Source organism: Podarcis muralis, chromosome 10 (assembly GCF_964188315.1).
Source record: "Podarcis muralis chromosome 10, rPodMur119.hap1.1, whole genome shotgun sequence".
NCBI classification, from domain to species: domain Eukaryota; kingdom Metazoa; phylum Chordata; class Lepidosauria; order Squamata; family Lacertidae; genus Podarcis; species Podarcis muralis.
Window position 1 is genome coordinate 8410649 of NC_135664.1, and position 27383 is coordinate 8438031.

Genomic DNA, 27383 nt, shown 5'->3' on the forward strand with positions numbered 1-27383 from the left:
CTGGTCCTGTTAGCTAGGGATGATGGGAGTGGTAGTCCCAAAACATCTGGAGGGCTGAGTTTGCCTATGCCTGCCATATACCATGTACAGTGGTGCCCCGCAAGACGAATGCCTCGCAAGACGAAAAACCCGCTAGACGAAAGGGTTTTCTGTTTTTGAGTTGCTTCACAAGACGAATTTCCCTATGGGCTTGCTTCGCAAGACGAAAACGTCTTGCGAGTCTTGCGATTTTTTTTCGCTCCCCCCCCCTTTTTCTAAGCCGCTAAGCCGCTAATAGCCTTTTAGCCGCTAAGCCTTTAATAGCCGCTAATAGCGCTAATCCGCTAATCCGCTAATAGGGTTGCTTCGCAAGACGAAAAAACCGCTAGACGAAGAGACTCACGGAACGGATTATTTTCGTCTTGTGAGGCACCACTGTACTCCAGTGGTTTGCATTACTCAACTGGATGGGGATCTGAAATTCATGTTGATACTTGCCTATTCCAGTTTTTTGGTGTAGGTTTTGTACAGTAGCTGTAAATATTTAATACTGTGTTCTGCTTTTTCCATTCGTAATTTCAGGTGGTTGTTCTCTTTTAATGATAATAATAATTTCTGTAAGGCAATAATTTTTGGGTAATTTTCATAACTGCATCTGTCACTTTTCTAATCAACCATCGTGATTCAGAGGTAGTTAGGTGCACCATAATATTGTCACAAGTTTCCATAGCCATGTTTCTTGGCTGTAGCAGCAGCAAGATTGCTGTAACACTTGAAAAGACTGGTGTTTTTAGTATGGCACAAGCTGTTTCGGGCTAGAAGATGACTCTAGTTCATAAATGCCTATGGTATAATAGGTGTATGAGTTTTTAAAAACTTTTATGGTGTGTGGAATGAATTGTGACCCTGAATGGAGATACATACCATATTTTTCTGTGAATAAGACTATGCTTTTTGCTTTTATACTATACGGCCTCGGCCCAGTATACCTGAAGGAGCGTCTCCACCCCCATCGTTCTGCCCGAACGCTGAGGTCCAGCGCTGAGGGCTTTCTGGCGGTTCCCTCATTGCGAGAAGCAAAGCTACAGGGAACCAGGCAGAGGGCCTTCTTGGTGGTGGCGCCCGCCCTGTGGAACGCCCTCCCACCAGATGTCAAAGCGATAAACAACTACTTGACATTCAGAAGACATCTTAAGGCAGCCCTGTTCAGAGAAGTTTTTAATGTGTGACATTTTAGTGTATTTTTGATCTCTGGAAGCCGCCCAGAGTGGCTGGGGAAACCCAGCTAGATGGGCGGGGTACAAATAATAAATTATTATTATTATTATTATTATTATTATTATTATTATTATTATTATTATTATTATTGTTATTATTATTATTATTATTATTATTATTATTATTATTAATAAAAAGGCAAAAATTGGGTGTTGTCTTATACATGGATAGGGAATACAGAGCAGGGATGTGTGATTAACGGCAGCAAGCAGGAGATTGGCAGCGGCGATTGGGCGGGTGATTGGTGGCTGCGGCAAGGCCTGCTGGTGATTGGCTGTGGCTGCGGCAATTGGGCAGGCGATTGGTGGTTGCGATTGGCTGCGGCAATTGGGCGGGTGGGCTGTTGGTGACGGCGAGCGGGCAGTCAATTGGTAGCTGTGGCGAGGTGTGCAATCGGCAGTGGCGGGCAGGTGGGTGAGTGATTGGCAGAAGTGACCTCCCCCACCCCCACCCCAAAAGCTAAACAACTTAATTTCTTAATTTTGGGTTTAAAAAAATAGGGGTCATCTTATACATGGAAAAATACAGTACTCTCATCCGAATAATAACAGATAAAACTAGCAAATTCAGTGGTGCTCAGATTATGAAAATGCACATCTGCTTTTGGCTTGCATTTGTTTGCCGGTTGTCAAATTACACATCTGCCTCCCCATTGCATGCTTTGCCCTTCCCTCAATTACAATAATGTGGGGCAGAGGGGATGCTTGCAAATGGATATGATGTTTAAACCCTTATTCCCTTTCCGTTTTAATCCTTACTTTCAGATTCTTTTTTAAACCTTTGTGCTGATGTGTTTCGATGAAGTTATTTTTCATGCGCTGTTTGTTGCTCATACTGCAAATTGCCTTGGAAATGATTTAACTGGAAAAACGAGGTGTGCTTTTAATGAATGATTTTACTGTACATGGTATGGTCCTTGCACTGCATCACTTCAGACTGCAGGCGGGTAGATCCTGCTTAAGGCAATACCTGGTCAGTTAATAGCCCAGGGTATTTAGGGTGGTGGCTTTCCATGGGACCTGATTGTTAGACAATTGCCCCTTGACACAGGATCACCCCGGAAGGTAGTTTCTGAGGATAGAAAGATGCAGAGAGACTCCGCAAGCTCTGGAAAGTGCCTTTTGCAGGGGACTCTTTCTGATGATACTATCCATGTGTATGTCTACTGTCAGAAACAGTATGCCTCTGAATGTGTGTTGCTGCAACTCACAAGCTGGGAGAGTGTTGTTGTGCTCAGGGCCTGCTTTTGACCTTTCCTTAGGCATCTGGTAGGCTACCATCTTGAGAAGTAGAGACGTCACCTTGCCAACAAAGGTCCATATAGTTAAAGCCATGGTTTTCCCAGTAGTGATGTATGGAAGTGAGAGCTGGACCATAAAGAAGGCTGATCGCCGAAGAATTGATGCTTTTGAATTATGGTGCTGGAGGAGACTCTTGAGAGTCCCATGGACTGCAATAAGATCGAACGCATCCATTCTTAAGGAAATCAGCCCTGAGTGCTCACTGGAAGGACAGATCGTGAAGCTGAGGCTCCAGTACTTTGGCCACCTCATGAGAAGAGAAGACTCCCTGGAGAAGACACTGATGCTGGGAAAGATGGAGGGCACAAGGAGAAGGGGGCAACAGAGGACGAGATGGTTGGATAGTGTTTTCGAGGTTACCAGCATGAGTTTGACCAAACTGCGGGAGGTAGCGGAGGACAGAGGTGCCTGGCGTGCTCTGGTCCATGGGGTCACGAAGAGTCGGACACGACTAAACGACTAAACAACAACAACAAAGGCTACCATGAAAGTGGATGCCATTGGTCCAATCCAACAGCCTCTTATGTTCTTTAAGGTTTTATGTGGGTTTGGCTGTTAGTAGGAGAGCTACTCTCTGCCTCCACCTATGCCCAACCGTTCCAAAGCCCAATAAGACCCCAGTGATCTAACAAAAGAAACGACACTTGCTTAAGTTTTACCGTACTTTTGGCTCCATTAGACGCAGTTTTTCCCCTCCAAAAACTGAGGGGAAATGTGTGTGCGTCCTATGGAGCGAATGCAGGCTTGTGCCATAGCTGCGCGCAACCCCTCCGGCAGGGAGAGGCTGCACGGGGCTATGGCTTCTTTAGCTCCACGCAGCCTCTCCCAGCAGGGAGGGATTGCGCGGGGCTAAAGAGGAAGCCAAAGCAGCCAGCGCGATCCATCCCGCTAACTGCCTTGGCTTGTGCCATAGCCGCGCGCAACCCCTCCGGCAGGGAGAGGTTGTGCGCAGCCTGTACGCTGCTCTTTGGGGCTGGGGGGGGGGAAAAGATTTTTTTATTGATTTCCCCGTCTAAAAACTAGGTGCGCCCTATGGTCCGGTGCGCCCTATGGTGCGAAAAATACGGTACATTCTTGGAATTTCTGACCCCTGGGAGAAAAACATGGCAAGGATAGCAACATTAAGCTGTCATCATATTTACTGCCTGTTTTGAAGCTATTTTAGGCAGTGTGGAATAATAACTAATGCATTGGAATAAAGGCATTAAAGGATACAATCCAATATGCCGTATTTTTCTGTCTATAAGACAATGTATAAGACGTCCCCTATTTTGGGGGACTCAGATTTAGGAAAAAGGGGGGGAGATGGCCTTGTGTATAAGACGCCCCCTAATTTTTGACATTATTTTTTAGTGGGGGGGGACGTAGTCTTATACACTGAAAAATACGGTACTTTGTTACACACTGGGCTTTTTTGGTAAATCTTTTCATAGGACTGTGCTTTTCTTTTGGCTCCTACATATTAAAAGTTTAGTAGGAAGCCATGATTTTCACAGTTTCTTTTAAGACTTACATCAAAACAATGGTAATAATAATAATAATTTAATAATAATAATAATAATAATAATAATTATTATTATTATTATTATTATTATTATTATTATTATTATTTTATTTATATCCCGCCCTCCCCAGCCGAAGCTGGGTTCTTGTCAGTGGGAAGTTAGGATTTGGGAATACTCGTTAACTAACAAATGTGTCAATTGTTTGTTTATTTTCCTCATTTGGAAACTTAAATAACTGGATTGGTATCCAATGCTGTATATTAGACGACAGAAGTTTTGAAAAGTTAACTATTGAAAACAGGAATGGCATTCTCTGTAAAATGCTGTTTAATCTACGCTAGTGTAAAAATACACACTATTTTAAACATAGTTGAAAAAGCAATAGATAAAAAATTAAGAGTCCTGAAAGCCTTTTAAAAAAAACCTTTATGCAGGTCAAATATACAAGATAAAACATAAGACAGTATAAAATAGAAAATATTTTGAACTGTCATATAAACAATTTTACACTCGTGAGTGTACAATTTATCTTTGAATTATTTACAGATATACATGTTCTATGAGCTGGTGCTGAATTTACATTGAATTTTTGAGATGGCAGATTGACAATTCAGTATTTTATAATATCAAACTTCCACTTTCTCATTTTATGCATTTACAAGTGCGGCATTTTTTTAATAGTATACATATACAAAATGTTGCCGTGAGGAGTGCTTCTGTTCAGGGTTCCAGCTACATGACTCCATTCACAAAAACACACACCCTTGGTTATTGGAACTCCCCTCCTCCATCCATGCCCACGGGATATGCTCATAGCTGTCAACGTTTCCCTTTTTTAAAGGGGAATTCCCTTATTCCGAATAGGATTCCTTGCAAGACAAGGGGAAAGTTGACAGCTATGGGTATGCTTAGTTCTCCTGTTTCAAGTATTTCCCCCCCCCCCCATCTCTTTCCCCTGCATGGGGTGGGGTTCTGTTGTGGGGTGGGGTGGGTGAACGTACCAGTGCTCAATCCTAGCTATGTTGATTTTTAAATGTTTCTCCATTGATTTATAAGCATAATTCTCTCTTCTGTCCACTGGGACACTGAAAAATATATTACCAGTGTGAACTAGGAAGTCACCTAGTTTTTCAGCTGGAACTCGCCGGAACTCAGTTCCAGCATCTCTCAGATGGGCGCCATTGCCATTACAGTCATACCTCGGGTTACAGAAGCTTCGGGTTGTGTGATTTTGGGTTGCGCACCTCGCCGAACCCGGAAGTACAAGAACGGGTTACTTCTGAGTTTCGGCGCATGCGCAGAAGCGCTGAATTGCGACCCACGCATGCACAGACGCACTGCTGCGGGTTACGAACGTGCTTCCCTCACGGATCACTTTCACAACCTAAGCGTCCACTGTATAAGAGAAGAAGAGGTGTTCATGGTGATTTCCGGCACCTCATTTTCTTAGAAAAATAGCCCTTGCAGACAATGAGGTGATTCTTTCTACTCCACATTTTTCTGTCTTCCTGTTCCAGCCACCTGACTGACTAAGTTGTCAATTCCCCCCTCTCAACTTTCTGTGCCCCTTAGCCATCACGGAGCTTTTTTTTTTAATCTTCAGACTTTTTGTACCTGTGCGTCCTTTGTCAGCCGGTACTTCTCTCTTGTGTCTCAGTGGTACAGTTCTGGTTACATTAGCACAAGGGTGGGAAGAGTCAAATCAGAATTAATATTGGCATATAGATACACACCCATGGTATAAAGCGGTTTCTTCCAAGATTGAACTGGTTCCCCCAACAGCGACAGTGCCTAGATGTTTTTCCAGCGGTTTTATACTCCCAACAATTGGCTTCCTGCTCATCAGTTGGTACGACAATTAGAATTTTGTTTCTGATGGTGCCTGTGGGGTGGAAAGAAGCAAATTAAAAATGGCTCAGCTTTTGTAAGTTGCTTTTGAGTTCGCCTTTCGGGAGAAAAAGGCGAATAAATATTAATATCAAAAATAAAGTAAAAAACACCTTCCCCCATCAGTCTCCCAAAATTTCAAGTTATGTTAGGAGTTGACCGTCACTATGCAGTTGTGTCTTCTGTTGACTAGATAGGCAGCCACTGCTTAATTTGTCGCTGCCGTAAGGTATAGCAATATTGATGGAGCCAGTCAAATGGAAGGCATAAGGTAAAGGTAAAGGGACCCCTGACCATTAGGTCCAGTCGTGGCCGACTCTGGGGTTGCGGTGCTCATCTCGCTTTATTGGCTGAGGGAGCCGGTGTACAGCTTCTGGGTCATGTGGCCAGCAGGACTAAGCCACTTCTGGAGAACCAGAGCAGCGCACGGAAACGCCGTTTACCTTCCCGCTGGAGCGGTACCTATTTATCTACTTGCATTGCATACTTAAACTGACCATACCTATTGGGGCCTCAGTTCTACCTTCCTGTAAAAGGGACTGCACTTCTTTCTTTTAGCAGATCGGTTTCAGGGCAATAGCCCCCCCCCAATGCTTCTATCTTTACTGATGATTTAAAAAATTGGGTAGGGAAGTGTCCCTTACCATGAGCTCCCGACTGCGTAGTCCATTTGTATTGATTACATAATGATCCTTGTCTTCTTTTTCCTGTGACGGAATAGACGTATTAAGAGTTAGTAAGGATATGGGTTTTTAAAGAAGTAGCTGGTAGGGTTAGTGACATATCAGTATATCATCCAAAACCGGTTTGAAGTCCGTATTGTGATAGCAGTTTCTTGATTTTTGACCTGGCAATATATCGCGAATCATGTGGGCTATTCAAAAATCACAATGTGGGGAAAACCAGGAAGCCATCTTGCTCTGCGTAGCTCCACCCTTATTCCAGACATTGCGATATATCGGCATATCACAATGTTTATCTGGTGATATATATCGCGATGTTGAAAACCAGATATCGCCCAGCCTTAGTAGTGGGCGCTGGTCCATTAGGGCAAGTGGGGTGCTGCCACACCACAGAGGCGGGTTTAAGGGAGCGCAACCGGTTCACCTGCCAAGCCAAGAGGGTGCCACAGAGGGCACCTCAACAATGATAAACAGTGGGAGGTGGAGGGGGCACTAAGTTTTGGTGTGGCACAGGGCTTCACTGAAATTTTAAAGCCCAAGTCGGCCACTATCCATCACCTTTAGTCTGCACTCAGGCAATCCCTTCCTGCCTTCTTTATATCCGGTCCAGGAGATGGCACAGGTTCAAACTCGTCCGTCTCTGTGCTGTCCCTTGTAAAACTCGGCAGGGAGGAACATGGGGGCAAAACGTAGAATAAATTGGCTCTGCCTACAGCGCCACCTACTGTTGGGCTCCCTGCTTTTCACCCTACCAGCCCTAGCCAACACAGCATTTAAAGTATCAGTTTGTTCGTAGTTTTGCCAAACTGACCTCAGTAATTCAGTTTGAGATTCTGCTCACAACAGGAATTACTTTTATCTGTCTCCAGGCCAAGTTACTGTGGATGGAGGGATGGTCTTAGAAACCTGCCTATATGCAAATGTACAGCTGTGGTTTCTAATATGAACAAAAGGTAAGACGTTTGCCCAAGTGAAGAGCAGTTACTGCAGCCTTTTTCTTACCATATTGGGTTTGTACTTTGGTGCGCTGAGCTCCAGGTCCTTTTTTAGCAATATGTATAAAACTGCATCATGGATAGTAAGGAAAAACATGGATGGTTTAATTTCATCATCAAAAAATCCACATCTTTCCAGTTTATCCAGAACGCCATCTAGAGGGGGAAAGAAAACAGGTTTCCAAGCCAGGAAAAAAGGTTAGTAAAAAATCTCAAGCACAACACTCAAATTTATAATAATAATAATAATAATAATAATAATAATAATAATAATAATAATAATAAATTATTTATTTATACCCCGCCCATCTGGCTGGGTCTCTCCAGCCACTCTGGGCGGCTTCCAACAAAACACTAAAATACAATAACCTATTAAACATTAAAAGCTTCCCTAAACAGGGCTGCCTTTAGATGTCTTCTAAAAGTTTGGTAGTTATTTTTCTCTTTGACATCTGGTGGGAGGGCGTTCCACAGGGCGGGTGCCACTACCAAGAAGGCCCTCTGCCTGGTTCCCTGTAACTTGGCTTCTCGCAGTGAGGGAACCACCAGAAGGCCCTCGGCGCTGGACCTCAGCGTCCGGGCAGAACGATGGGGGTGGAGACGTTCCTTCAGATATATTGGACCAAGGTTGTTTAGGGCTTTAAAGGTCAGCACCAACACTTTGAATTGTGCTCGGAAATGTACTGGGAGCCATTGTAGGTCTTTCAATATTTTATTTCAGATTCAGGAACTTGGTCGCGGGCTTCCCAACCCTTCACTTTCAGAAATGTTTCTCTTTGAAACAAACAGAGGGGCAAACCCAGCACCTGACAACAATTGTCAAGAGTCAAGCTGGCAGTAGATTTTGGAACTGGCAACCAGAGAGATGATAGGCAGGGACGCATCCATCTTGCTCTGCCTAAGAAGCTCTAGGTAGATAAGCCTCCACAGCAAGGAAATCTCTTTACACTAACAGGCCAGAGCAGATCAGTTGGTATCTCTCATCATTGCAATAGGCTTACTCCTATGAGCGACTAGAAGATTCAGTTTTAATTGCTCATTGTTAGCTGTGCTCTGCCTTTCTACATCAGGCAACATCACCCCAAACTCCACAGGACCTTGGTTTAACATTGATGCCGTTTGGTACAAAGCAAGAGTACTCCATGTGACCCTAAAGCTTAAAATATAGATTAAAAAGGGTAAAGGTAAACCACCCCTGACAGTTGTCCAGTCGTGAATGACTCTGGGGTTGCGGTGCTCATCTCGCTTTACTGGCTGAAGGAGCCGACGTTTGTCCGCAGTTTTTCTGGGTCATGTGGCCGGCATGACTAAGCCACTTCTGGCAAAACCAGAGCAGCACATGGAAAAGCCGTTTGCCTTCCCGCCAGAGCGGTACCTATTTATTTACTTGCACTTTGAAGTGTTTTCAAAGTGCTAGGTTGGCAGGAACTGGGACCGAGCAACGGGAGCTCACCCTGTTGCGGGGATTCGAACTGCCAACCTTCCAATCAGCATGCCCTAGGCTCAGTGGTTTAGACCACAGCGCCACCCGCGTCCCAAATAGCTTCATCCTCAGATAGCCTCTGAGGAAATTGTTCTAACTGCGTATTGTAAGTAGCTGAGATCTATTTCTGGGTAACTATATTTAATATTGGGGTGCCAGGCTACACTGTGTTCATCACTTATACAACTGAAGAAAAAGTGCCACTGAAATTTCTGGGAATTATGCGTAAGTAAGTACTTTTAGCATTTTAGGGACAGGCTTAAGATAAGACACAAACTTTGAGCATGCCACTGCTGTTCTTTAAATAATCAAAAATAGAACGGGGTCAACTTACCGTGTGCTCCCACAATATAGACATCCACATCAATCCGGACAAATTCTTTCAAAGTCTGTTAAATGAGAAATTTATAGATATGTTTACGGCAGGATGAACTGTTAAAAGCTTGCTTCTGTCACAAGCTTACTAGGTGACCGTAAGCAAGTCACCACTTCCAAACTTCAGAGTTCCTCCCCACTCTCCCATTCCTTTCTGCAATATTTGGATGGTAATTCTGGCTTTCCATACAGGATTAATGAAATAACATGCCCAATGTGGTTTGAACACACCAAAGTAATATATCCATGCTGTGTCTTATTGCTACAGTATACAGTTGTACCTTGGATCTCAAATGCCTTGGCTCCCGAACAAATTGGCTCCCGAACTATCGAAACCCAGAATTGAGTGTTCTGGTTTTTGAATGTTCTTTTAGAAGCCGAATGTCTCATGGGGCTTCCGTGGCTTTGGTTTTCGAACATTTTGGAAGTCGAATGGACTCCCCGAACAGTATGACTGTAGTAATTTTAGGTTGGATTTTCACATTTGTGTTTGACACAGTAAAGTAAACTTTTGCCCGTCACTTTCATATGCTGGTAACTTTGCCTGATTTCTCGCTTCCTCTTGCCACATGGTGAGATCTAACACGTCCTGAAGAATGCAAACAATCGATGGATTTCTAAAGCATGCCTGTTCTGTGGCTCTTTAGGGTTACAGGTTTTTGTCCATTGAATTAGCTATGCAGAATAAATATGTATTTTGTTCCAGCATGATATAATGTCAGACTAGGACTTGGGAAGCTCAGGTTGAAATTGTTACTTGGACTAAATTCAGTTGTTCGCCATTTATCAGTCTAACTTATCTCACAGGTTTGTAGTGCGCATTACAAAAAGGGGTACAGGAAAAAGCATTGTACAGTGGTGCCTCGCAAGACGAAATTAATCCGTTCCGCGAGTCTCTTCGTCTTGCGGTTTTTTCGTCTTGCGAAGCACGGCTATTAGCGGCTTAGCGGCTATTAACGGCTTAGCGGCTTTAAGAAAAAGGAAACAAACTCGCAAGAACTCGCAAGACGTTTCGTCTTGTGAAGCAAGCCCATAGGGAAATTTGTCTTGCGGAACGACTCAAAAAACGGAAAACCCTTTCGTCTAGCGAGTTTTTCGTCTTGCGAGGCATTCGTCTTGCGGGGCACCACTGTACACTGCGCTTTGGGATTCTTAGAGTGTGAGACACAAATGTAATAAAATGAATGAATAATTAGCTTTACACTTGTTGGCTGGAAGATGTACGGAGGACCATTACCTGTCCAAGGACTCTCAAAGCAGAAACGTCAAGAAACGACACAGCCGAGAAATCAAGGATGACGCTGTGTGTGTCGATTTTCGGAACTGTGATGTTCGGAGGAAGGTTTGAGTTCCAGTCTATCTGAATTGGCAAGTCTTTGGTATATGTGGGCTGGTCCAGTTCTTCAATTCTGTTGTTGTCCAGCTCTTCGTCAGAGTCGCTTATGCCATTAACAGTGCAAATCAAACCTTTCTGTATCAAAGGAAGAAAATGATCAGAATTCCAATTATTAACGAAAAGATAACTTAGTACACTTGACTGCCGGTTCTACTGTTAAAGGTAACCTGTTTGCCTATAAGTTGCTGGGCAGGGGAAAACAGAAATGAGAGAGAAATTCTTTAAGACAGTAACGGTTTGTAAATCTTAGAAGAACGTAAGTGAGAAAGAGAAAGCACTATTTTTTGTGATTCCTAGGCTCTAAGCCCCAAACTTCATTTTGTGCCGCTCCCAATGCTTCCTAAAGCTGGTCTATTCTTCAGTCCCTTAAGAGTTCCTTCTTTCCTGTTCATTCATTTCCTCCTTGTTTTCCCTGGTTTTTTTAAATGTCCCCCCACCAACTTCCTACATAGTTTCAGAACAGTTGGCAGTATTTTATTTGAATATATATATATATATACAGTGGTACCTCGGGTTACATACACTTCAGGTTACATACGCTTCAGGTTACACACTTTGCTAACCCAGAAATAGTGCTTCAGGTTAAGAACTTTGCTTCAGGGTAAGAACAGAAATCGTGCTCCGGCGGCGTGGCAGCAGCAGGAGGCCCCATTAGCTAAAGTGGTGCTTCAGGTTAAGAACAGTTCCAGGTTAAGAACAGACCTCCGGAACGAATCAAGTACTTAACCCAAGGTACCACTGTATAAACAAAACATTTTTTCCTGGTCATATGACTTAGTAAAAGTACATTTTCCCACCAGCTGAGAACAAAGTGGCATACTTTTTCAGAGTAGTAGGCGATTGGACTATGTTCCAGATTAGTTAACCTAGAGCAGGGGTCAGCAAACCTTTTCAGTAGGGGGCCAGTCCACTGTCCCTCAGACCTTGTGGGGGGCCAGACTATATTTTGGGGGGGAAATAATAGTGAACGAATTTCTATGCCCCACAAATAACCCAGAGATGCATTTTAAATAAAAGGACACATTCTACGCATGTAAAAACACGCTGGTTCCCGGACCGTCCACAGGCCGGATTGAGAAGGCGATTGGGCGGGATCCGGCCCCTGGACCTTAGTTTGCCTACCCACGAACTAGAGCAACCCCAAATAGATTATTCATGAAGGAACATGATCCTGGACAGAAAAAATGTTACACACCCCAATCCAAGAGATCTTAGGGTTTGTTTGTTTTTTAAAAGAAATCTTAGTTTTAATTCAAAAATATGTCAATTTGTACAGGTTTATACAGGCACTTTCTTCAACTGCCAGCTTTTTATGATCTCAGGAATGCTCTAAAAACTGCCGCTTTCCGTCTCTTATGGTAAAATGGCATTGCTGAACATTGTGTCACTTGAGGGAAGCCTGGCATGTGTCTTACACCTGAATGTACTGCTAATGCCTACTTGTGTTAAGTATATGTAATATTGGGAGTATATGTAATATTTGTTTTCCCAGTAGTGATGTATGGAAGTGAGAGCTGGACCATAAAGAAGGCTGATCGCCAAAGAATTGATGCTTTTGAATTATGGTGCTGGAGGAGACTCTTGAGAGTCCCGTGGACTGCAAGAAGATCAAACCTATCCATTCTTAAGGAAATCAGTCCTGAGTGCTCACTGGAAGGACAGATCCTGAAGCTGAGGCTCCAAGACTTTGGCCACCTCCTGAGAAGAGAAGACTCCCTGGAAAATACCCTGATGTTGGGAAAGATGCAGGGCACAAGGAGAAGGGGACGACAGAGGACGAGATGGTTGGACAGTGTTCTTGAAGCTACCAGCATGAGTTTGACCAAACTGCGGGAGGCAGTGGAAGACAGCAGTGCCTGGAGTGCTCTGGTCCATGGGGTCACGAAGAGTCGGACACGACTAAACAACAACAACAACAACATTTGGGAGCCCCCACGAGCCCCAGTGACTTTCAAAAAATGATCTTCAGACTCCTGCAAGGTTTGTTGACTGGGATGAGACACTTGTAAATTCAGTGAGAGGTCTGCACCATTGAATGAATGCAGGATACTTACAGGTGTGACTTGAAGCTCTCCTTTCTTCAGCATCCTTCTGATTTTCCTCAGGGCTTTGTTGCGCTTGCGTAGCACCCTCAGTGGCTTAAACCCAACCTGAAACATTTGATTTGATTCGGTTTAGCTTGTTAAATTCGCCGCTCTTGTAAGTCTTGAGTGTTACATGCACCTTGCACACAGCTACATTAGTCAAAATACAGCGTTATACAGCATTATACAGCGTTATAATATACAGCGTTATATTAACACTGTGACACCAGACGGCACCGTACAGCTGAAATCGCAACTCAATGCTTTTTTCGGTTGTGAGCTTCCCAACCGTTTTTTGTATAGCGTTTTCACAGCGTTTTTTAATAGCTGCGTAGATCTAGCCTTTGGTTCACTGTCCAATATCCAATATTACATGAAAAATAATTTCTGTTAAGGAATTATCACCCACTCTCTCCCAGATTCCTAGGGGTTATGGGCACTCACCCAGGGTCTGTGTTCTTTTGGAGAATTGAAACACAGTGGAGACTATTGTAGATTTAAGAAATATGACTTATTCACACAGTTACCCTGTTAACCTTCCAAATTCCCAGTCTCTGTTCACACCTCAGAGCAAGGGGGAAAGAATTCTCTTGCATTGCCAATGGTCCTCAATGGCCCTGTCTGTTTCTTAATGGCCCTAGCATGGCCAGGTCATCTTGCATAGGCTATTCCAGGAATTCTTCTGCAGCTTGTATTTCTCCCTTCACATCCCAAATACAGTGGTACCTTGGTTCTCAAAATTAATCTGTTCCGGGAGTCCATTCAACTCCCCAAACCATTCAAAAACCAAGGCGTGACTTCCGATTGGCTGCAGGAGCTTCCTGCACTCAAGCAGAAGTCGCGTCAGATGTTCGGCTTCCAAAAAATGTTCACAAACCAGAACACTTACTTCCAGGTTTGCGGCATTTGGGAGCCAAGCCGTTCAAGAACCAAGGTACTACTGTAATCAAAATCCTACCATTTATTAATTTCTAGAATTTCAGGGTGTCTCCTCCCCAAATCTATAACAATATGCTTACCGCTGCAATCAATTTGTCCTTGAAGAATTCAATATTAGCAAAGAAGATTGGGGATGGGCATCTGAAAATTTTCACTCCCTCTGGCTCATATATCTAGGTCAAAAATACGCATATTAGTTTAGCACATCGTTTCACAATCGACAGGCAGACACCAACTACTGCAACCAAGAAACAGGTTCTTACATCTCTATAATCCTTCCTGTTTCTGTAGATGTCGCTTCTTCCAACATTAGCCAAAACTGTGCATTTTGGACTGAAAAACAAATAGAAAAATCAAATGAGTTGACTAACACACTGTAAGGGGTATTCATCAGACTTCCATTTCAATAAAGATGAACACCTTTGATGGGACTTGCAGTCCAACAACTGTAGGGCCATAGGTTCCCCATGTATAGAACGGTATTATTAAGTTTAAACCAACTTAGCAAAGTAATTTCCTTGCCCTACGAAGCCCTGATAGCTGCAATTCTGTAAGGGGATGTCGTTCTCTTTCTAGCAGTAAGTTCTCCATAGCCTCATCAAATTATAAATTTCTGGGTTTTTCTGGGTTGGGGAGCCAGCTAGGATATACTGGTATAAAACTGATACGTGTTTATGTTTGACCAAGTCTAATACTCACTTATATTCTATGGGACTTATATTCTATGGGACTTATATTATATGGGACTTATATTCTCAAGTTAATGTACATAGGATTGCAGCATTATGGGAGTTTGGTAGACACTCAATACATCCTGCAGCATTTTACTCTACGAAAATGTTTGCTGTGATGCAGGGGTGCCAACTTGCATAAAAAATGGGGGGAGCAGCGGTGTCAGGCACAAGCTCCGCAGCTAAGGCGCAGTTCCTTCTGCCGCGGAGCCAGGTTCCGATGAAGGAGCCTGCTGTGGGGGCGCTAATGTGCGCCCCTCTCAAAATTGTGCCTGGGGCCATGGCACCCCCACGCTATGCCTCTGTCTTCTGGCCGTTAATCTTTTTTTTTTTTTAACCATTTAACTGTATGGATTGCATTTTAAATTATTATTTTTAAATTAATAATTATTACATGAATCTGACAAGTGGGAAGATGGACTCACAATTGTGCACGAAATATAACAGTGAGGAGTTCGAATCCTACTCCAGCTGCCAACCCAAGATCCAGACCCAGCAAGATGCCAGCAAGGAAGGTCACGATCCAGATAAGCTGAGAAACATAGATAGATATTGAACAATCAGGTATCATGGACACATTTATCTACTTGCACTGCATGCTTTTGAACTGCTAGGTTGGCAGGAGTTGGGACTGCGTCTTATGGTCAGGTGTGTCTTATGGAGCGAAAAATACGGTACATATCATGAATGCATTCCAATTCTATTGAATAAGTGCAATTGCATTAAGTGGGTGCTATGGATTTGTGAACCATCTCTCCTAACAAATATAAAACAAAGCTCACTACAAGGGGACCAATGAGTGCAAATTATTATTATTATTATTATTATTATTATTATTATTATTATTATTATTATTATTACACCGCCCTATGCCCGGAGGTCTCAAGGGCGTTTCACAGAATAAAATCAAAAGATAAAACCACAAAATACATAATCAAAATAAAAACAACAACCCAATAACCCCACCCCACCCCCAAAACCCCACATTTTAAAAGGGCATAGGATCCTCACAACATTTATGCCCCCCCATGTCAGAATTCCTTGTTCTGTCTGGCGAAACTCAAAAGGCAACAATTTTCTGAATGAACACCTTTCACAATCAGTTTTAAAGGAGGGATTTCAAGAGTCTTTCACAGCGAGGTTTCTGTTGTTACGGATACTTACGCAGTCGTATCTGTCCTTGCCCCACAAAATCTTGATCTCCTTGAACTGCATCAGCATTCCTTTTAAATTGCCCAGAGCCAAAGCTGCGAGGACTGACTGTCAATGAAAAAACAAAACACACTTCTTGGTGGAATCTAGACACATATTAAAAAAAACGCTGTGAAATTGCTTTTTTTAAAAAAAAGCTTTTTGAAAAATATTTGGAATTTGCCATAAGCTCACCATCGCCACCTAGTGTCACATTTGAGTAATGCACTTAAAACGCACTTAAAACGTTATATTTGCAGCTGTATAGCTGAGACCCATGTTTAAGGTCAGATGGGGTGTAGTACTGTGTGTACTAAAATGCTATGACTCCTGGGGTGTTGCTACTTCTCTCCCCTGTTTCCCCCTTGCTTCCTTTCACCACTATGATGTCAAACTTCGCTGTGTGTCATGCATATACTGCAACGTGAAATATTCACCATGAGGGGGGGGGGAGTGGCACCAAATATACCTTTTTTTTCAACTTGTCCGCACTGTTTTCCTCAATCCACGATGAGGAAAGTGCTAAAATATTAAGCAAGGTCAGAATAACCCAACAATACATTTTATTTTTTTTAAATTGGAAATGAGAGGCCTTCTTACACACTTAATTATTCCATAGAAGGGCCTTGATTCTCTCTAAAACCCTGTGATGAGACTAGTTGTTCCATCCACACCAGAGATTTAAAGTTCATTTCCCAAAGAATTCTGGGAACTTCAGTTTGTTTGGGGTGCTGGGATTTGTAGCTCTGCAAGGAGTAAACTACAGTCTCTAAGATTCGCGACGGGGGGTGGAGAGGGAGCCATGACCAGTAAAGCGATATAAATTGGATTTAAATGTATGGTGTAGATGTCAAGTAAACCATGTAGACCCCAACAGAAACACCTATACTGTTAGGCAAAACAAAGTTCCAACTGCACCAGGTGGCAGATTTGGGGCATCAAGACATGGCAAATTGCCTGTTATTTTTACTATTACCATTGTTATTGGGAAGTGGGGTGTTGTTTTTATTCTCTAGCTCAGGAAGTGAAAAAATGTGGGCCATTTCGGAGCCTTGCTTTCCTGCTGCCAGGTAATTCCTTGCACAGAAAATGACTCTATGTAGATCTGGGGAATATCAGGCAAGCATGGCGTTAGGTTCCACTGGCGATGCTACAGTTTTTGTTCTGTGCCATTGGAAAGAATGGCATTATTTGTTGAATGGCTGTTATGCACATAGAAGTCTGTACCTTCTGCAATGGTTCCAAAAGATGACCTATGGCCAAGATGACAATCAAGACAATGACAGCTGAGAGGAGTCCAGCAATCTGCATAAGAAAAGCCCATTGTCAGTCTGCATCCTAGAATACTGCTTTCTCGAATTCAGTTAGTTCAGGATCTTTTCTTATCCAATACCTACCTGTGTTTTGCCTCCCGTACTTTCCTGCACACCTGACCTGGACAGCGAAGTGCTTGCTGCAAAACCTTTGAACGCACCGCCAAAGACATTGCCTATTCCAAAGGCGATTAATTCCTTCAAAAACACCAAAAGGATATTTATATATTATGACCAGACAAGGCATTTCGTAAGCCTTCTTTCTCTGGCAATTTATTTATTTTCCACAAAAGTATTCACATTCCACTCAATATCCTAGGTTCTTTAAATGTAGAACTGGCATCTGCAGCGATCACTTACCTGGTTAGCGTCGATGGGGTAATCGTGCTTTATGGAATATACCTTCGCCACGGAAAAGGCCACAGCAAAGCCAACGATCGCGATAGCGAAACCGTCACCCACACAGCTTTCAAAGATACCTACATCTGGTGAAAAAGGAGCCTGAAACCTGAAAGCAAAGGTCAGAGGGGGGGTTAAAAAAGCAGGGCATAAAGAACCTTTGTAGCATGTTAAGAAAGATGTGGTGTGCTGTGTGTGTGTGTGTGTGTGTGTGTGTGTGTGTCAGTCACACACAGCACAATCTACAGGGTTTGCAGGTGTGACTGACTTTAATATGGACAGGACAGAGTGAATTGACTCCACTTTTGCTGTCTCTTAATGCAGGTCAAGCTGGGATGCGGGTGGCGCTGTGGGTTAAACCACAGAGCCTAGGACTTGCTGATCAGAAGGTCAGCGGTTCGAATCCCCGCGATGGGGTGAGCTCCCGTTGCTCGATCCCTGCTCCTGCCAACCTAGCAGTTCGAAAGCACGTCAAAGTGCAAGTAGATAAATAGGTACCGCTCTGGCAGGAAGGTAAATGGCGTTTCCGTGCGCTGCTCTGGTTCGCCAGAAGCGGCTTAGTCATGCTGGCACATGACCTGGAAGCTGTACGCCGGCTCCCTTGGCCAATAAAGTGAAATGAGCGCCGCAACCCCAGAGTCAGTCACGACTGGACCTAATGGTCAGGGGTTCCTTTACCTTTTTAATGCAGGTCAATGAGCCTAAGCTTCCACAGCCATGAAGCAGCACCAGCAGGATTGTAAACAACAGCAGCAGATACGTTCTACGCTATGATAATAATGGCTCTCCCCTTTCCTCCTCCCCAAGGCTGGCTTTTGTGATGGACTTTTCAAGAAATAACTGGAAGGTCCTGAAATGACACTCCCCTTTGTCTCTTTCCTTCCACCCCCAGCTAAGGAGGATATACTTCAGTCTCCGTGTGAAAAGAAACAGTACAAACAGTAGTTTGGGTCAGAAAACAAGATGGACCCAGGGAGCAACAGAGAAGAGGAAAACAGAGCATCGGGCCCTGTGAGATAACAGTATAGAGTGGTACCTTGGTTCTCAAATGCCTTGGTACTCAAACAACTTGGAACCCAAACACTGCAAAGTAAGTGTTCCAGTTTGCGAACTTTTTTCAGAAGCCGAACGTGCTCTGTTTTGAGTGCCACACTTCCGTTTTGAGTGTTACACTGAGGTCTGTCTGTTTTTGCTATTTCTTTTGCGTTTTTGTTTTTGCGGCTTTTTTGTTTCGTTTTTGTGACTGTGTGGAACCCAGTTCCGCTACTGATTGATTGATTGATTGTATGACTGCAGTACATTGTTTGTTGCTTTCGTTTTATGGATCAATGGTCTCGTTAGATAGTAAAATTCATGTTAAATGGCTGTTTTAGGGGTTGTTTTTAAAAGTCTGGAACGGATTAATCCATTTTGCATTGCTTTCTGTGGGAAAGCGTGCCTTGGTTTTGGAACGCTTTGGTTTTGGAAAGGATTTCTGGAATGGATTAAGTTTGCGAACCAAGGTACCACTGTAATGCATTTGAGGGGGCTGGCTGTCACCCTCTGGAGATCCTGTGTGGGAGCAAGTAGGCTTTGGCTGTCTCAGTCTGTTTCTTTGAAAATAAATCCCAAGACTAGAAAGCCTCCAGAGACCTCCTTCTGAAGAATACCATCGGAGATGGTGAATTTTTTTGTTCCGAAGGTGACTGGTCATTAAACTCATTAAACTCATGGATGACCGATAGCTCAGGACCCATTTACAAAGCATTTAACTGTCCTTCTATATTTGCGTCAAGGTGCGGGAAATACGTTCCCCAAAACTTCACTTGGGATGAAAAGCTTTTTATCTTAAATTTGTGGCACTACCATTCCCATGCAAGAATAGGGTGTACTTACCCCTTTTCAAGCTTTCCAACAGTGTCTACCTGGAATTTCCCTTTGAAATCCAAACCATAGGATAACCCAGTTGCGATGACAGTCTGGAAAGAAGCAAAGTAGCCGGCATAAGATTTCAGCAAGGTGTTTCTCAGCTAGCGAGTGGACATATCTTCCATTTACTAACCCTTTGCCATAATACTTGCCTCCATATTGTCATATTTATCTTAGCTACTTACATTTATATTAGCTGATTACGCCTGAGGCTCCAGAAATAAAGAGTTCACTAAAATGGCCAAACAAGCCCAGGCTATATTGAAATATATCGAAATGGGGAGGGGGGCTGGCACCTTGTTGTAGTCCATCACAATAAGAACAGTTTGGCATCGTTTTTGCGGTGACCTTGTAAAAAATATTGTAACACAGGGCGGAATTCAGTGTCGCACCATGACAAACGTTCCATCTGCTTTGTGCATCCCAAGCCCCCTGTGGCAATTTTGGGTTGTTTGGAGGGGACAGTGGGGTAAGCTTTGTTGCACAAACAGAAGGATTCTGCTGTGCCCATAGTTTGCTAAACCTAACTTGTTAACTATAAAGGTAAAGGTACCCCTGACCGTTAGGTCCAGTCGCAGAAGACTCTGGGGTTGCGGCGCTCATCTCGCTTTACTGGCCGAGGGAGCCGGCGTACAGCTTCTGGGTCATGTGGCCAGCATGACTAAGCCGCTTCTGGCGAAACCAGAGCAGCGCACGGAAACGCCGTTTACCTTCCTGCCAGAGCAGTACCAATTTATCTACTTGCACTTGACGTGCTTTTGAACTGCTAGGTGGGCAGGAGCTGGGACCGAACAATGGGAGCTCACCCTGTCACGGGGATTTGAACTGCCAACCTTCCGATCGGCAAGCCCTAGGCTCTGTGGTTTAGACCACAGCGCCACCCATCTTGTTAACTATAGTGTGATGCAATTTTAAATGAGCTGTATTTCCTTATAAAAGACAACCTGATACAGCAGGAAAACACCAACCGAAGAGGATTATAGGTGGCTCTCTTTTTCTTTCTTTCTTTTTGTATAACAATATTATTTTCCTTGAGCTGAACAGAAGTGTAATGGTTTGCATCAGTATGTAGGACCAGCTGTGTAAACCATGGGTTGGCAAACTAAGACCCGGGGGCCGGATCTGGCCCAATCGCCTTCTAAATCTGGCCCACAGATGGTCCGGGAATCAACATGTTTTACATGAGTAGAATGTGTCCTTTTATTTAAAATGCATCTCTAGGTTATTTGTGGAGCATAGGAATTCGTTCTTGATTTCCCCCCCCCCCCCCCGCCCCAAAATATAGTCCGGCCCCTCACAAGGTCTGAGGGACAGTGGAGAGGCCCCCGACTGAAAAAGTTTGCTGACCCCTGGTGTAAACAAATAAATAAATAACTCTTGGGTCCCCCTCCTTTTAAAAAAAACAACAAAAACAGAGAGAGAAAAACAATTACCACAATGAGTTCAATGGGGATAGGAGCTGGGAGCTTGGTTTTGTAACGTTCATTCAATTCTTTCACGAAAAAAACAATGACCAAGATGATCAGCGAAGTGACAAGGTCTGCAATGTTCGTTTTTGTAATCTGCTCGAATATACCTTTCAGCGTCTGTTGCACACACAAGAAAACAACAACAACCATGATGCAGGAAAGGGTTGCGGTAATTTACTTTAGCAATTGTATGTCTTGTTTCAAGCACTACTAAGGTAGTAATGATACTGGATGCCTCAGAGTCCATCACTTATAGGCGGTGGAAGGAGGAATAAAGAATACTGCACAGAGCTGCTTGGAGGAAGCTGTATATAATATATAAATTGATATTGCAAACGTTGGGCTGGGGACCCTGACCGTTAGGTCCAGTCTCGGACGACTCTGGGGTTGCGGCGCTCATCTCACTTTACTGGCCGAGGGAGCCGGCGTACAGCTTCCGGGTCATGTGACCAGCATGACTAAGCCGCTTCTGGCGAACCAGAGCAGCGCACGGAAACGCCGTTTACCTTCCCGCTGGAGTGGTACCTATTTATCTACTTGCACTTTGATGTGCTTTCGAACTGCTAGGTTTGCAGGAGCAGGGACTGAGCAATGGGAGCTCACCCCGTCGTGAGGATTCAAACCGCCAACCTTCTGATCGGCAAATCCTAGGCTCTGTGGTTTAACCCACCGGCTGAGCAAAAAGGAGCTTGCAAGGGCTGGAGACAAGTTTTTTAACTGCAAAAAGTCACCATTTAAAAGCATTTCTTGTGATTACTTCTCAAATACCTCACAATAGCTAGAGAAAGTGGTGGCGCTCCCGAGGGATAATCGGGTGCAGGTCAGAAACACTCACCCATATAATTCCCAAAGGTATATTATATCCAGGAACCGTCAGCTGAAAGATGAATTTCAGTTGGGACACGACAACATGGATGGCTGCAGCTGTTGTGAATCCGCTTATCAACGATTGGGATAAATAGATAACAATGAAGCCGACTCGCAGCACACCCAACAGCAGCTGGAAGAGACATAAAGAAACAAACACTGCTTTTATGGGAGCAGAACAGAAAAGAAACATGATGGGATTTTTATTACTTTTACCTGCAGTGGTCTCCTTTTTGGAGTGACAAACATGTTTTTAAAAGGCCTGTTTTTCCTCAATACACCTTTAAAGGTTTTTAAATTGTTTCATATCTGGTGAGTTTGGATTTTTAAGAACCTCATTTTTAATTTGTATGAAATATACACCTGATTTTTTCAAGTCAAACTGCAAGCATCTCTTAATGGGGGGGATGGGGGGGAGAGAACAGAAAAGAAACAGCAATCTCGCTAGTCTCCTGATATTACTGCTTAGTATCTACAAACCGGGCTTTTTAAAAAGTGCTTTCCATGTGCATTTTCTTACATCATCACACTCCCTCATGTGGGGCTAGGTGCTGCCACCCCCATGAGAACACCCTGTGGGGGCTTCACAATCACACTGAAATGCTCCCTCCCTGATCTGTTGTCCAACTGCATGCTGGTAACTTAAAACCAGAAAAAGTGTCAAAAGACATAAAATGCTCACATGGTAAAATATTAATGTGAACAAGTCCTGTCCCCCTGCCTGTTAAAAGATAAGCACTACCTTTGGAGGCAACATAAGACCTGGGTAAACAAAAAAGATCTTAGCCTGGTGCCTAAAGACTGACAAGGATGGTGCCAGGCGGGTCTACTTGGGAATACATTCCGCAAATGGAGAGGCCACCATTGAAAAGACCTGTTCTCATATGGTCACCCTCCGCACCTCCCTTGGGTGAGGCATGTGAAGAAAAACTTCTGACGAAGACCTCAGAGTTCAGGCTGGTTCATGTGGGGAGAGGTGGTCCTTAAAGTATTATGGTCCATAACCATATAGGGCTTTCCATCCATTGGAACAATGGCCCATGAACTGACTCGTGTCAGGTGCAAAGGGAGCATCTGGGCATTAGAGTGACCTGTGTCACTGGCCCTTTTCAACAGTGTGCTTGCTTTCTTCTCGCAGGACACTGTGGAGTGATTTTGTGGCATGATCCAATGCTTTGATGGATTGGAGCATCAGGGATGGATAAACAGATGAAGACAAGAGTTACAGATATTGCTTGGAAACACTTACCTGAAAGATGCCCGCAAGCATAGTCACCGATGCGGCCACCACGACTCTCTTCTGATTTATCTCATCCATCAATGTACTGTTTGCTAGCGTGCTGTTACTCACTGGATCTGGGACTATTCTTATAACGGCGCCTCCTACCATCAAGCTCAGGACAGGGAAAGGACCTGTGTGGACATTGTTAGCATTGTAAGAGCTTCAGCTTAAAAGATCCTATCAATAAGAGAAACTTGCGCCATGCACTCTTAAGTGTGTGAGCACAGAGTCAATAGGATTAGAATCCCCCTCCATTCGTTAAGGAGTTCTTCAGCCATTCAGATCACACCATGTTCTTCATCTTGAATTTTGTTTTCTGGGTAACCTCTTGATGGTTCAACAACGAAGCCAATTACCTCAAACGGAGATAGGGAGCTGTTGGGTCACCAAGGTGCTGTTGACTCCAACTCCCATCAAGCCCAGCCAACGTGGCCAATAGTCAGGGATGATGTGTGTTATAGTCCAGGAACATCTGGAGTGCAAAGGTTCCCCACCCTTGACCTAGAGCAGTGTTTCCCAAACTTGGGTCTCCATCTGTTTTTGGACTACAACTCCCATCATCCCTAGCTAGCAGGACCAGTAGTCAGGGAAGATGGGGACTGTAGTCCAAAAACAGATGGCGGCCCAAGTTTCGGAAACACTGACCTAGAGGAATGGTGGGCTCTCCTCCACTGGAGGTCTTCCAACAGAGGCTGGACAGCCATTTTTAAAGGATTCTCTGCTTTGAGATTTCTTTCATTAAGTGGGAAGTTGGACTAGATGATTCACGAGGCCCCCTCCACTTCTGTGATTCCATAACAAGGTTGTTGATAAAAATCCACTGCATTTTAATTGTGGCTGCGGACAGATCACATCAATGGGACTGACTTACGTAGGCCTCTGTATGACTAGGCCTTTAGTCAAATCACCTCTGACTGAGTGATCTAAGGTACATGAGAGCACCTTTCTGGTGTGCATGCTCCATGAGAAAAAGGAGCTCTCCCCTTAAGTGGTAGGAAATGCTTTGTAGACATGAAATATTTCCCATCATGAAAGTAGATGGAACATTATTGGCTCCTTGCACATAACTCTGAATTACGGTCCTATTCTTTACCTGTTCCATGTTTCTTTCTGTAATACCCACTGAAACCACCTTGCTCCTAAATATTTATGGTGACATATCTGCATGTGATTCTATCAAAATATCACCATGGTGGTATACAATCTTGTTTTATGGTGTTATGCCAGTAGGACTATTCGCTCCCTATCACACAATGTACTGGAGCAGCCATTCTTAGAAGTGATGCATAGCTACAGTATGTTCTATTGGAAGAAGTCTAGGTAAGGTGAATTAAAATCTTGGAGAAGGTGGCACCGTGCCAAGGTCCCTTGGAATGCAGTTCAACTTACCAACCGATATATGTCTGGAAGAGCCGAAGAAAAAATATATAATCACTGGGAAAAAGGCTGCATAGAGTCCGTAGCCTGGAGGAATATTTACCAGCAAAGCAAATGCTAGTCCTAAAATTAGACAGAAGAAAAAGTGCATCAACTTGGAGAATTTGATTGCATGTAGGGGAGAGGTGAGCAGTTGGCTACCTTCCAGAACTAGTTGGACTCCAACTCCCATAACCCCTCACCAGTATGGTCAATGGTCAGGGATGATAGGAGATGTAGTCGAGCTGAACATCTGGAGAACCATGGATTCCCAACCAATGATATAGAGGAACCTCTAATATGAAAAGAATTGATGTGCCATTTATGAAAGAATTGAAAATATTTACCTTGTAGAACAGCGACGAGCCCCGTGCTAATTCCCGAAACAATGTCGCTGAGAATCCAGTCTTTGAAGCGGTAGGCAGGTAGCCAGGAGATGACAGGAAACAAATTAAAAGCTACTTTCTTTGCTTTTTGTGGAGTGCAGCTGAAAAGAGAATGATTGAATCATGCAAAAGTTAAACTACTGATGTCCCCAGCTGGGTCTAATAAAAGGATGAGAATGTATATAACAGAAAAAATGTTTGCTACCAAGACGACGATACCTTTTTCATCAGGAAACTCTAAGCAGAGACAAAGAACCTTCAAATACCCAAACTTTGTTTTGAAGACAATAAATCATACCCTCCAACATTTATCTGATGAAAATAGGAACATCTAATTCAACAACAACAACATTTTTTATTTATACCCTGCCCATCTGACTGGGTTGCCCCAGCCACTCTGGGTGGCTTCCAACATATTTAAAAACATGATAACACATTAAACATTAACCATACAGGGCTGCCTTCAGATGTCTTCAAAAGGTTGTATAGTTACTTATCCCCTTGGCTCCGGGGTCACATAACTTCCTACCCTCAAACATTTCTCTGATGAAAATACAAAAGTCCTAAGGAAAAGTGGGACATTTCAGGATCAAATCAGAAACCGGGATAGCTTCTGTAAATCCGGGACTGTCCCTGGAAAATAGGGACACTTGGAGGGTCTGCAAGCCCAAACCCACTTACCTGGGAGGGAGTAAGCCTCATTGAATTCAGGAGGTCTTACATACTATGGTTAGAATTGCATTGTTATGGCCCCATAGACTGGTGTTTTATTGTGGTATTATTCGGCAATGCATTCTTAACACGATACCAGTGCATTTGGAGTGCATTAGGTCTGGGGCTTGCTTGTTTGTTGATCTCTTAAAACCTTCCTATGTTGTTCTCCGGTTCAAATATTTCCAGAGTGGTTTACGATAAGGAATGCTCAGGGAGGGCAGAAACTTCTGATAGCGCAGAAGGGGCCGATAGCTCACTTGATCTTGGTTTTTTGATCTTGGTTTTCTGTCGGCTCCTCCTGCGTTGCCATCTGCCCATGGGCAACGGCTAAATCAAACGCACACACCTCCGCTTAGCTGTGAAATGAATGTGGCTTGAGGTTTCCTTTCAGATCGATGCTGGTTTGAGAGAAAAAGGATCGAGCAGCACAGCAGCATTTAAGAAACTACAGGTTAGCTCTGGGCAACACTGTGCGTACATGCACTAGAAGTGCAGCCAGAGTAACTGGCAATGTCTACACAGCCAAAGATTCAGGCGTCAGCCCAGCCAGCTTCTGAACAAGGAAATGTAGTGGAAATCTCTTGTCTTTCATCTCAGGTGGCAAAAGGTCCTGGGCCAGCCCTGACGTGTAGGGATAATATTATATAGTGGTACCTCGGGTTATAGATGCTTCAGGTTACAGAGGCTTCAGGTTACAGACTCCGCTAATCCAGAAATATTACCTTGGGTTAAGAACTTTGCTTCAGGATGAGAACAGAAATTGCATGGCGGCAGCAGGAGGCCCCATTAGCTAAAGCGGTACCTCAGGTTAAGAACAGTTTCAGGTTAAGAATGGATCTTCAGAACGAATTAAGTTCTTAACCAATGGTACCACTGTATTGCCTCCCACACTCTTCAGGATTGGTTTTGCCTCCTTGTTTGGATGGGTCACAGAGCATTATGCGAACGGGATTGATTTGAGTAGTTATGTGCATTGAACTAGGTAAAGGTAAAGGGACCCCTGACCATTAGGTCCAGTCGTGGCCGACTCTGGGGTTGCGGCACTCATCTCGCTTTATTGGCTGAGGGAACCGGTGTATAGCTTCCGGGTCATGTGGTCAGCACGACTAACCCGCTTCTGGCAAACCAGAGCAGCACACAGAAATGCCGTTTACCTTCCCACCGGAGCGGTACCTATTTATCTACTTGCACTTTGACATGCTTTCGAACTGCTAGGTTGGCAGGAGCAGGGACTGAGCAACGGGAGCTCACCCCGTCGCGGGGATTCAAACCGCCGACCTTCTGATCAGCAAGTCCTAGGCTCTGTGGTTTAACCCACAGCGCCACCCGCGTCCCTTGTGCATTGAACTACTCAGAGAATTAAGACGAGTCCTTCAAGCTGGTGGTTCTTTCTTGTTTTCTCCTTTAACATGCCAGAATGCTATATGCAGGACCCAGTGGGAAACAAATGATTGGAAATCTTTTCGGAAACCAGCTGAAAAATCTGAATAATAGTAGAAAATCCTGAATAATTACCCCATGGCACCATGATTATTATTTTTATCCATGTTTACAAAAGAACGTATCTTACCTAAAGCATAATCTGAGATGGTCCACAAAGTTTTTATGGTATCTGGGCACTTTCTGATGCTCCTCATCAAATGCCAGGTCTGAGTACAGTGGCCGAGCCACAACATACTGGTTGCCAACCGGTTCCACCATGTTTCCAGAAAACACTCCCTTAGGAGCTTTTGGAGTCCTCCTTAGCGCTAATCCCGTAAAGCCCTGAAATCAAATAACAGAGTGTGCTTTTAAAATAGCTT

General features: G+C 43.8%; 1 protein-coding gene across 1 annotated transcript; it reads right to left on the reverse strand.

The window, feature by feature from the left end:
- Positions 1-4471: 4471 nt before the first annotated feature.
- SLC26A3 (solute carrier family 26 member 3) lies at positions 4472-27383 on the reverse strand. Its single transcript, XM_028747168.2, has 20 exons — positions 27152-27383; positions 24829-24968; positions 24455-24565; positions 23033-23196; positions 21752-21916; positions 20881-21033; positions 19415-19497; positions 17501-17648; positions 17225-17338; positions 17055-17132; positions 15801-15896; positions 15062-15168; positions 14169-14238; positions 13986-14078; positions 12937-13032; positions 10724-10957; positions 9446-9500; positions 7636-7784; positions 6595-6657; positions 4472-5945 (listed from the first exon to the last, which is right to left on the reverse strand). The coding sequence occupies exons 1-20, from the start codon at positions 27280-27282 to the stop codon at positions 5922-5924; spliced, it is 2274 nt and encodes a 757-aa protein (XP_028603001.2). The 5' UTR covers positions 27283-27383; the 3' UTR covers positions 4472-5921.

What these genes read in the sequence shown, in the direction of transcription:
- SLC26A3 (XM_028747168.2), bottom strand. Translation starts at nt 27,282, where the DNA reads ATGGTGGAACCGGTTGGCAACCAGTATGTTGTGGCTCGGCCACTGTAC. An exon ending in GTTATATTTCGTGCACAATT is followed by an intron (nt 14,239 to 15,061) that starts GTGAGTCCATCT and finishes TTTGTTTTTCAG; the next exon opens with TCCAAAATGCACAGTTTTGG. An exon ending in TACGCAGTCGGGAGCTCATG is followed by an intron (nt 5,946 to 6,594) that starts GTAAGGGACACT and finishes TCCACCCCACAG; the next exon opens with GCACCATCAGAAACAAAATT.